Source organism: Dendrobates tinctorius, unplaced genomic scaffold, assembly GCF_039654945.1.
Source record: "Dendrobates tinctorius isolate UK_male_01 unplaced genomic scaffold, ASM3965494v1 ptg000156l, whole genome shotgun sequence".
NCBI classification, from domain to species: domain Eukaryota; kingdom Metazoa; phylum Chordata; class Amphibia; order Anura; family Dendrobatidae; genus Dendrobates; species Dendrobates tinctorius.
This window is the reverse complement of record NW_027361823.1, coordinates 29389284-29400930: the sequence shown is the minus strand read 5'-3', so window position 1 is coordinate 29400930 and position 11647 is coordinate 29389284. Positions and strand designations below refer to the sequence as shown.

At 51.8% G+C, this 11647-nt stretch overlaps 1 protein-coding gene across 2 annotated transcripts in view; it reads left to right on the top strand.

Moving 5' to 3' along the window:
* The first annotated feature begins 213 nt into the window (after positions 1-213).
* Positions 214-11647, top strand: part of JMJD1C (jumonji domain containing 1C) — a 278879-nt gene continuing 267445 nt past the window's right edge. For both annotated transcript variants that reach the window (XM_073548302.1, XM_073548301.1), the window contains exon 1: positions 214-620. In XM_073548302.1, coding sequence (XP_073404403.1) covers positions 450-620 — 171 coding nt within the window. In that variant the 5' untranslated portion in view covers positions 214-449. The remainder of the gene's footprint in view (positions 621-11647) is intronic.

The window sequence follows — 11647 nt, the reverse complement described above, 5'->3', positions numbered from 1 at the left end:
CCGAGGTCTTTCAAGGGAAAGTAATGACTATTTCCCACATCTGCCTCCCGCACTCCGCCAGCCATTGGCCGCTGTGATAATACAGCTCATGATTGGGTGCGGGCTGACGTGACACAGACGTGACTGTGCGGGGCTCCGGGCACGGGGCACCGGGGAAAATTTCGGAGTACTCTTTTGAAAGCCCTAGTGAAGTCTGGCGGAAGGACACAGTCTGCGCCGTGAGTCTCGTACATCTGACACGGGCGGAGCGGTACCAGTGTGTGTAGAACAGCCGGCGCTCAATGTCAGGCTGCCTCGGGCTGTGAGGGGGACACGGCAGCGGCGGCGGCGGCTGGAGCCGGCACAGAGTTCACCGTCCTGTCTCCTCCGAGCCGGGGCGTCACTATGCGCGGCCGCCGCTAATCAGTCTCACTGGAGCCTCCGCTCTATTCTTCCCGGGACTGGAGGCCATGGCGCTGGGAGCGCGGCCGGAGCTGGTTGGGAAGCGATTCGTGTGTGTGGTCCGAGGAGGAGAGGAGCCGCCGGAGCTCGGGGAGATCGGGCAGATCGGCCGATGGGGTTGGCGAGCCGGAGTCATACGAGCCGTGTCTCACCGGGACAACAGCAACCCCGAACTATCGGTAAGAGAGCCGGCTTGTGTGGCGGCATCCTGCCCCGGGGCTGCGGGCTCTGCTGAGGCAGGAGCTCCTCTGCCAGCACGGGGGCCCCCGCGGGCTCTCCAGGGGCCACACAGTACATAGTGTGCAGGGCTGCTGCTCAGGAGCTCCGCACATGGCTCCATCACATCCTGCCGTCTGACGGCTCTGCACTTTCTTGTCACTTACTTCAACTGTTGCTCCCATTACTTCTTGCATGGATCCCTCGCTGCCTTTCTGGGGGACTGGCCCTTTAATAGGGTCCCATTCCACGGGCGGCTCTTCCAGTGTCTGTGGTCACGCTACTGGCCCCAGGGGCCCCTGTACTTATGGTGGGTAGAGGGGCTTTATTCTGCTACTGCAGGGGGCTTCCCACTGTGGGGATGTAGAAGAGGCCAAAAATGGCAAGGGGGGGGGGGCCCAAACTGTAGTGTGATGCCAGCATTGCCCCTCCACGTGTTTATGGCCCTGAAGCTGCTGGGGTTCGTCCTGATGATTTGGGGTGCCCCCTGTGTTTTGGGGGTTTCCTATTCCTAAATAGCAGCTCTGGTGTAAAGTCCCCCCTGCAGATGTGCAGGGCCTCGCTCTTGGGCTGTAGTTGGGGGTCTTGCTGATCCTTCTGGTGGTCTTGGCTCACATCTTGGGCAGCTCGTCTCTCGCATTGTTTACGTTCCTTGTTTTCTTTCCTGTCTAGTAAAGCATGTGTCCCAGCCTGCGGCTGCGAGGAGCTGCTCCGTGTGTCCCAGCCTGCGGCTGCGAGGAGCTGCCCCGTGTGTCCCAGCCTGCGGCTGCGAGGAGCTGCCCCGTGTGTCCCAGCCTGCGGCTGCGAGGAGCTGCCCCGTGTGTCCCAGCCTGCGGCTGCGAGGAGCTGCCCCGTGTGTCCCAGCCTGCGGCTGCGAGGAGCTGCCCCGTGTGTCCCAGCCTGCGGCTGCGAGGAGCTGCCCCGTGTGTCCCAGCCTGCGGCTGCGAGGAGCTGCTCCGTGTGTCCCAGCCTGCGGCTGCGAGGAGCTGCCCCGTGTGTCCCAGCCTGCGGCTGCGAGGAGCTGCCCCGTGTGTCCCAGCCTGCGGCTGCGAGGAGCTGCTCCGTGTGTCCCAGCCTGCGGCTGCGAGGAGCTGCTCCGTGTGTCCCAGCCTGCGGCTGCGAGGAGCTGCCCCGTGTGTCCCAGCCTGCGGCTGCGAGGAGCTGCTCCGTGTGTCCCAGCCTGCGGCTGCGAGGAGCTGCTCCGTGTGTCCCAGCCTGCGGCTGCGAGGAGCTGCTCCGTGTGTCCCAGCCTGCGGCTGCGAGGAGCTGCTCCGTGTGTCCCAGCCTGCGGCTGCGAGGAGCTGCCCCGTGTGTCCCAGCCTGCGGCTGCGAGGAGCTGCCCCGTGTGTCCCAGCCTGCGGCTGCGAGGAGCTGCCCCGTGTGTCCCAGCCTGCGGCTGCGAGGAGCTGCCCCGTGTGTCCCAGCCTGCGGCTGCGAGGAGCTGCTCCGTGTGTCCCAGCCTGCGGCTGCGAGGAGCTGCTCCGTGTGTCCCAGCCTGCGGCTGCGAGGAGCTGCTCCGTGTGTCCCAGCCTGCGGCTGCGAGGAGCTGCTCCGTGTGTCCCAGCCTGCGGCTGCGAGGAGCTGCCCCGTGTGTCCCAGCCTGCGGCTGCGAGGAGCTGCTCCGTGTGTCCCAGCCTGCGGCTGCGAGGAGCTGCTCCGTGTGTCCCAGCCTGCGGCTGCGAGGAGCTGCTCCGTGTGTCCCAGCCTGCGGCTGCGAGGAGCTGCTCCGTGTGTCCCAGCCTGCGGCTGCGAGGAGCTGCTCCGTGTGTCCCAGCCTGCGGCTGCGAGGAGCTGCTCCGTGTGTCCCAGCCTGCGGCTGCGAGGAGCTGCTCCGTGTGTCCCAGCCTGCGGCTGCGAGGAGCTGCTCCGTGTGTCCCAGCCTGCGGCTGCGAGGAGCTGCTCCGTGTGTCCCAGCCTGCGGCTGCGAGGAGCTGCTCCGTGTGTCCCAGCCTGCGGCTGCGAGGAGCTGCTCCGTGTGTCCCAGCCTGCGGCTGCGAGGAGCTGCTCCGTGTGTCCCAGCCTGCGGCTGCGAGGAGCTGCCCCGTGTGTCCCAGCCTGCGGCTGCGAGGAGCTGCCCCGTGTGTCCCAGCCTGCGGCTGCGAGGAGCTGCCCCGTGTGTCCCAGCCTGCGGCTGCGAGGAGCTGCCCCGTGTGTCCCAGCCTGCGGCTGCGAGGAGCTGCCCCGTGTGTCCCAGCCTGCGGCTGCGAGGAGCTGCCCCGTGTGTCCCAGCCTGCGGCTGCGAGGAGCGGCTCTGACACTGGGAGTTTATGGAGAGGAGACTGGAAAGTGAGAAGGGATCCATCCGTGGGGGATCTGGGGATATTACAGATGTGTTCGCAGCTTATGGAGCGAATACCGGGGGTGGGGGGGAGCTGGAGAATATAAACACTGGCGATATCTTTGTATGGGGGTCTGGGGTGCTGGCACATGTGTTCTGGCTGTCGGAGGTCATTGTGGTCTCTAATGGGGGTTTTAGACAGCCAAAATGTTGGGGGTTTCAATGTGAGGGATATGTGATGCTTGTAGATCTGCTTAGGGGTGCTGCTAGAGTTTGTGAGCATATACTATGGCATAATATTGGGGTTTGTAGTGTACTGGAGTATGGGGGCTTGCAGATGTTTTGGGGAGCTGTTACAGATTATAGAAGCCTATATTAGAGCTGTAAGATGTAATATTGGGTCTTGCGGTATAGGGGGGATCTGCGGTTTGTAGCTCTGTTTTGTCGGCTAGATCTTATGAAGGCATGTACCGGGGGGTGCTGGGCATTAATAATATTGGGGTTTTCACTATATGGGGGATCTGCGATGTGTACTGATGTGTTTTGGGGTCCTAAGGGAGCTCATGAGGTCAGTCCCACGATTTGGACATAAGTAATGTTGGGGCTTTCAGTATATAGGGATCTATGTTTTTGGTATCAGCTAGAGTTAATAGAATTATTGGGGTGTAGGAGATTATTAATATGAGATTTGTCATTATGTTATCTGGGTTGCTTGCATATTTTTTTGGGCCAGTAGAATTTATAGAAGGCTATTACAGGGGTTTTGGGACATAATGGGGTGTGCTTTGTGCGTGGGTGATCTGCGATGCTGGTGCATATCTCTTGGGGTGCTGCTGGAGCTTATGTAACCTCGTACTAGCAGTGTAGGACATTATTATTTGAGTGTGCAGTGTCAGATTTTCATTGCTTTTTGATCTGTGGCTTGGGGTGCAGCTAGAGCTTATAGATGCTTGCGGGGGTAGGATATTGGGGTTTGCATAGCATGTGGATCTATGAATAATGTAGCCCTGTAATTGACCTTTTCACACAATGTATTCTTGGGGTGCTGGCTGAATATATGACATTCTGGATGGTGAAAGGCTTGAGATGTAAGCTGAATACCCTTGTGATTTAGGGGAGCAGCTTTCCAGGGATCGAGAGTGACGGTCCGGTCTGATCTCCCCTTGTTTGCTGTGTACTTGACATTACAGATTTTCATTTCCTATTGCCCTCCCCCCACACTTTTCTTTTGTATAACAGTATAGGAAATTTCCTTCCTAGGCTTCTTGGTGGGAATGATGGGGTTAAGTGTCAGTATGTTTGATCATAAAACAGCCTCCTTTTCAATTCCAGAAGGGCCCCCGAGTAGCCCTGGTGGTGATATATTACCCCCCACTTAATAGGAACAATCTGAGAAGGGGATGCCTGGCTACAGATGTGCCTCCCCGGCTTGTGGCGTGCAGCCCTCCCCCCATCCATTTTCATGTGATTTACTGTAGTTTCTGCTTGTCCAGTGCTTTACATCTCCATCTCTCAAGGGGGTCTTACAGCCCTGGAAAAGCTCGTAGGAAGGGATGGAATGGAAAAGAGAAAAAAGTGTGATCTCCAGGCAGCGGCTGTGCCTGTTCCCCTGCAACTGGGGCCCGCTCCGGACTGTTATTATAAGGGGTGTAGGAATGTAGGAACCACCGCTGCTCACTGCATTGAAGTGGGAATCATTTCCCCCTTTTTCTGGACCGACTGTCATTTGCCTGGCTGGGACAAGGCCCCATATCATAGAGCCCAGACATCGCTCCCTTCCCCCAGCATGTGCAAGGGTTCATTGAGGTCAGCAGACTTCCTTCACATTGTGTAGTACTGTGCTCACACAGGAACAAGGCATCCCTAGGAAATATTGTTATATGGGAAAAGGGTTTAACTCCTTCTCTACTGATGTAACCACACATGTATAGACCTAGTAAAAAGGAGGTTATTAGTCTTTAAGTCAGACCTAGTTTTTCTGCAAAAATAATATCCATCCATGTGTAAATGACACCGGCAATATAAGGGGGTTGTATAAGATGGTCGAAGCGTGGCCACTTTTATTCTCCAATATCACCGTGGTCTGGGCTCATCGCTGAATAGTCTGAGCTGCTATGTCTGACACAGACCATTGGCAAGAGTGGCGCTGTTATGTATATGGTGGCTAAGAGCCATGTCTAGCAAGGCTTTGTTTTTCTTTCCATCTTTACAGTAAGTAGTACTGTATTAGGCAAACAAATGTATAACGCCATTAAATGCCCAGTGGTTTAGTATCGTATCCCACTCTCAAGCAGTGTGGTGGGATACTTCGCAGAGTTTCATCTGAGATATACGATTTCCTGATTTATGTCTCCAACATAATCTGTGAGCAGAGCCTTATTGAAGGTTTATAAGGAAAGTGACCACTCGTTATAGACGCCAAGAAATTGCCCTCTTTTTTTTTTTTTTTTTTTTTAAGCTGTACCCCAGGAGGATCACTTAGTACTGTACAACATACTGTATATCTGATGCATGTGCAGTGCAAGTGGCCTTTAAATGACTTGCACATAGACTGCATGCATTGTGCATTTTCCTGGTCCTTTCCATTCCTCTACTTTCCTTGAGTTCTATCACACTCCTGTAAGTAGCACGAGGTTTGGGTGCGTTTGCTGGCACATGAGGGGGTTTGGCCCTGTTCCACTGGTCGCCCTTTGTTTTCCCTAATGCTATTCTGCATCTTCTCTGTCGTCATTCAGTCTCTGCCAGCAGCTCCTCTCCGTCTTGGTATGGAGAGAGGCCAAACAGCTGGAAGGAAATTCTGTACAGCTGGCATCTCCTCGCCGTGCGCACCCATCCTCCTCAGCTGGAGGAGATTGCCAAATTTAATGTCTCAACTTCAGATTGTGTGTAGTAGTAAATTACTGGATGACCTCTCCTGTCTTTGTGCCTCCATAAACAGCCCTGATTCGTTCTGTCTGAACCGGTAGAAGACGAGTTCAGAGATGTATTTTTTTTTTTTCTTCCTTTCCTTTTTTAAAATTTTTATTTTCTTGCAATATGTTGGCCATGCCGTCCTTGTGTAATTCATATGCGTTTATATTGAAGATATTTCCACAGTTCACGTACAGATGTAGCAGACCCGAGTAAGAAATCTTGGTATGTTTGTGGACTGATGGTGAAGCTCCTGCAACAACGGAACTTGAATTATTTAGGGTGCTGTATATAACATTTATTGCTGTTTTTGCCTCAATTTTTTTTTTGTGCTAGCGATTAATAATTGTATGTAATAATAATTTGTGGCTTTGAACATGGCTACCTTCTTGAAGATCGTACATTGGCAGTTGCCATGGTGATGTTAGCGGCTGTAGTTTGGCCCTTACGCTTACGTGCTCAGACAGTGAATTAGCCGGGATATGACGGTATCTGGGGTTTGTGCCTGTTGTAGTGGAACGGTGCAGAGGTGGCATTGTTCTCTGCCATCACTGGATATAATATGCTGTGTATGTCGGGAGCAGAAATAAAAATAGTGATTGTTCCGCTTAGAAATGCATGTAATAAATTGACACCTTGTTGTTGTTCATTTTTTTTAGCTCCATTTATTCCATGGCGCTTTACATGTGAGGAGGGGTGTATATAATAATAAAAAAAAGTACAGTAATCTTAAACAACACAGGTATCAACTGGTACAGGAGGACAGAGGACCCTGCCTGCTAGGGCTCACAATCTACAAGGGCTGGGTGAGGATACAGTAGGTGAGGGCAGAGCTGGTTGTGCAGCGGTTTGGTGGATCTGTGGTTACTGCATGTTGTTGGCGTTTATGTTGCCAAAGGGGTGTTTCCTTACAGTCTGGAACTTGCAGTCACTGATTGGACAGTGTCCGACTGTTTAGGGTATGTGCACATGTTGCAGATTTGCTGCAGATTCGCAAGTTATTTACAGTACAGTGTTATTCTATGGGGAAAAAAAAATGCTGTCCACATGCTGCGGAAAAATCAGCGCAGAAGCGCAGCGTTTTTTTCCCCCCGCAGCATGTCAATTCTTTGTGTGGATTCCGCAGCGTTTTTACACCCATTCCATTATAGGAATCCGCAGGTGTAAAAAACGCATGCCAAATCCGCATAAAAAACGCACAGATTTTGACCTGCGGATTCTGCCAAGAGATGCAGATTCCGCACCGAAAATTCCACACAGCAATCGGCAACGTGTGCACATACCCTTAGGGGTCCTTCCCTACCTCCCAACTGATGACACCCAGCTGTTTGTTTTGCCTCTTAGAAATGTATGAGTAAACTGAGGAACAGCACAATGCAGCCTTGTATGAGACACATGCCCAGAGAGGTGACCGGGCCGCTTTCAAGTGATCTAATGAGTAAGTGTGGAATTGGCACATGTTATTAGAGACTCTGCAGTTGCACAATAGACCCATTGCACATCTTCCTGGCTCTGGTTCCTTGCTGCCTTCCTGTCACCTTCCACTGCTCCCTGGAGAGGTTGTCAGTGACAGATGCAGCTGCAGAGCTCACTGTGGAGATGGCGGTGCACACAGGCTGCTGTCAGGGATGCATTTCCTTGCCTTCGTGGCAGACAGGAATAACTCTAGGGATGAGGAAACGGGCACGCTTTGGTGATTGCATCAGGGCCAGCTGTATATTTTGTCAGACTGCTAGTTTGATGTGATACATGCCCCTTATGTATCACATGATGGATGTATGTGTGTAGTCGGAGCCCTTGCTTTGTTCCTGTCCACTTTGTTCCTGTGCGGTTACATGTATATGTATTCTTCTATTTGAGATATTACCGTATATAAATTTGTGTTCCCACAAATATCAATTAGTAGGGCTGACATCGAATTTCTGTTCAAAGAATTCCTACATACCAGATCAGTTTTTTTGGCAGACTGTAGTCGTCCATCACAAACCATGTGTAATTTTAAAGCGCTGGTCACCTGAAATACAAATTGTCCATTTCCGCCAGCTTTGTTTTGTGGATGGGCAGGTTTAGTCTTTTTTTGAGTTTGTTGCACGGCTGTGAGCTTAGGGTTGCTATGCGGATGGTTCCCCAACAAACTACTATTCGTAGGGTGTTGGGCTGTGTGTTATACTGGCCAAGAAGAGGCCTTGCGTTAAATAAATGAAGCAATTCCCTGATATATTAACAGAATTGTTCCCGGTATCAGCGGGAGCCATCTGAAAATAGAATATTGCTGCAAGGGGAAATTCTCTTTCCTTCAGCCTCCCTGCCAGCAACCACAGGATAATTTAAAGACACACTGTAAAATCCCATTTTACTTGGAGTACAGAGCCTTTCCTGCTACCCCTATTTGTTTTGCTGCACTCAGAGCCAGTGTTTTTCAGACTGTGAGGTAGTGTCATGTCATGTGCTCGGTCTACAGTCTTTCCAGAAGAGTACTTGGAGCATTTGGGGTATATTTCTGCACTGGATTTCCAGTGCCGACTGTCCAGGTGGAAAATCTTGCAGCGCTTTACAGTACCAGCATTGTACAAAGTCTCATCCACGTGCTGGGGAGGAAATCTGCAGCCAAATTGGCCTGCTTGTCAATTTATATTGTGGATTTTCACACCAAGAAGTATCCATAGTGCTAAGAGTGTGTGCACGTGTTGCAGATTCTGCTGCGGATCCGCAGCAGTTTTGGCTCTGCACCATTATACTCAATGCAAAACAATAAATGTTGTGCACATGATGCGGATTTTCCGGAGCGGATTTGCTGCAGTTTTAAATCCGCAGCATGTCACTTCTTTGTGCAGATTCTGCAGCGGTTTGACACCTGCTCCATGATCAGGTGTCAAACCGCAGAGGAAAACCGCAGGCTCCGTAGGTAAAACACAGGTCTTTTGACATGCGGATTTACCTGTGAATTTAGGCAAATCCGCACGGAAAAATCCACAGCAGATTCCGCAACGTGTGCACACACCCTAAGGCTGGGTTCACATTATGTCTCGGCAGTCCATTAGACGGACTGCGTTAACGCTGCCATTGCCCTCCATTGTTTGGCGCTTCGCGACGCATGCCGTAAAGCGGCACACGTTCGCGATGTGCAGTCATTCAGTGACTGAGCCTCGGACCCCGGCTGCAGCGTCTGAGGCTCCGTCTCCGCTAGCGCAGATGGAGCATCTGTGCTAGCGGTATAGCATAACTCTTATCGCAGCTCGTCAGTGCTATGTGAACCTGGCCTAAGTGTTACTGAAAGCGATGTTGGTAATAGATGGACTGTTAGGGTATGTGCACAGGTTGCAGATTGTTGTGCGGAATTTTCTGCGCGTAATCGGCATCTCTTGGCAGAATCCGCAGGTCAAAATCTGCACGTTTTTTATGTGGATTTTGTGCGGATTTGGCCTACGTTTTTACACCTGCGGTTTCCGATAATGGAATGGGTGTAAAAACGCTGCGGAATCCGCACAACGAGTTGACATGGTGCGGAAAAAAATGCTGCTTTTCCGCGCCGATTTTTCCGCAGCATGTGCACAGCAAATTTGTTTTCCCCATAGAATAATATTGTACTGTGAATCACTTGCGGATCTGCAGCAAATCCGCAACGTGTGCACATACCCTTAGGGAATGATCATTGTTGTATCCAACCGGAAAACTTTTGTTTCCGACAATTGCAGTGTGCCTTCCGTGGAACGATTTTTCCTACTTCAATTCCATCGAATGCATGTTCATTTATGGTTGAAAGCCGCCATTTATAGGCCCTTTGACTTAAAGCGGGGGTGGGGAACCTCCGGGCCGCATGCGGCCCGTGGGTAGGTCCCTGGAGTCCCCAATGCTCGGGCGGCAGCTGTATCCTGTCAGCTGCCAGCCGTTTAACCCCGAAGTGCACGGGCACGCAGCGTTCATTACAAAATGCTACCTGCCCTACTCATGATGATGACGTCGTCTGGGTGGGCGGGTTTAGCACCCAATGCTCTCCCGTCCACATGCCCCAGAAGAGGAGATGCTGTCAGAGAGTCAGCGATCTCTGTGAGTGCATGCCTGCAGTTCTGTGCCTCCCTGGGGATCTGTGCCCTCCAGCTATGTGCCCTCCATGATCTCTGTGCCCCCAGCTGTTTCCACATGTGATCTGTGCCCCCACCTATATATACCCCGTGATCTGTGCCCCCCACCTATGTATACCCCGTGATCAGTGCCCTCCAGCTATGTTTCCACATGTGATCTGTGCCCTCCATCTATGTGCCCCCCCAGCTGTTTCCCCATGTGATATCTATGCCCCCTGTGATCTCCAGCTATATGCCCCCCGTGATCTCTGTGCCCCCAGCTATGTGCACCCCTGTGATATCTGTGGCTCCCAGCTTTGTGCCCCATGTTATCTATGTGCCCACCTGCTATGTACCCACTGTGATGTTTGTGGTCCCATGTGCCCCTTGTGATCAGTCACCCAATGCTATATGCACCCCTGTGATCTTCGTTTCACCCCTCTGTGATCTGTCCCCCCGGTGATCTATGAGCCTCCCCGACGATCCCTGTCCCCCCCACCCCACCCCCCACAGTGCTATATATCCCCCCACAGCTGCTGCATTTACCCCGAAAGTGCTGTATATCCCCCCCCGAGTACTGTATATCCTACCACCTGTGATATATATATCCCCCAGTGATGGAGAAGCAGCTCCAATCGTCACATTATGGGTGAGTTACCGTAATTAATTGTTAGCCTGAAAATTACCCCGGTATATTTAGTCAATGTACCCACGTATGCAGAAAATTTCTGCATGAAAATCGGACTCCTTCCCAGAAAACGCTCGTTTTTTTTCTGCTCGTTTTTTGCGTGTTTTCCGCGCGTCCCCAGTCTCATAGCAAATGGCTAGAAATGCGGATTTTTCCGCAAAATTAATGAGCATGCTGCGTTTTTACCACAATGCGTTTTTTTTGCGGAAAAAAGCGCATCAATATGCACAAAAAGTGCGAAATGCATAGAAATGAATGGGAAGCTTCTTTTTTGCGTTTTTCCCGCTGATTTTTTGGCAAATCCGCTGGAAAAAACGCAAAAAAAATGCTGTGTGTGAACACAGCCTTACTGTGACCATTTTTCCCCTCTTAATTTATTCCTGCTGCTCACTATATATAATTTTTTTTTGGCTATTTGCACACGCTGCGGATTCAATTGCGGATTCGCAGAATTTTTTTCCGCACGGAATTGCATCAAATCCGCAGTGTAGTGCACAACCAATGTTAATCTGTGGGAACCGCAGACTTGATGTGCACATGCTGCGGAAAAATCTGCACAGAAACGTAGCGTTTTATTTTCTGCAGCATATCACTTCTTTTCTGCGGATCTGCAGCGTTTCTGCAACCATTGACTTCCATTGTGTCAGGCAAATCCGCAGTAAAACCGCAAATGTAAAAAATATCTGCAAATTTGCTGCGGATTTAGTGCAGTTTTGGGTGTCAAAAACGCAGCAGAGGAAGTGTGTGGGCGGTGATGTGTGAGGTGACTGGGAGTGTATGTGTGTGCGGGCTGTGTGTGTGTGTGTGTGTGTTGGGGAGTCTGCAGGGCTCATCGGGCTGTTGGGGGGGCTGCGGGGCTGTCCGAGGGTCATCGGTCTGTCTGGCAGGTGTGTGTGTGGGGGGGAGGGTCTGCGGTTGTATGTATGTGGGCATCGTCCGATGGGACTAAAAGTCCCATTGGGCTATGCCTGCAAACCTGACAGTGATTGACACCATTAGCCAATGATGAAACAGTAGTAGTCCCATCATCCGGCTAATGTGTTGAATGTAAAG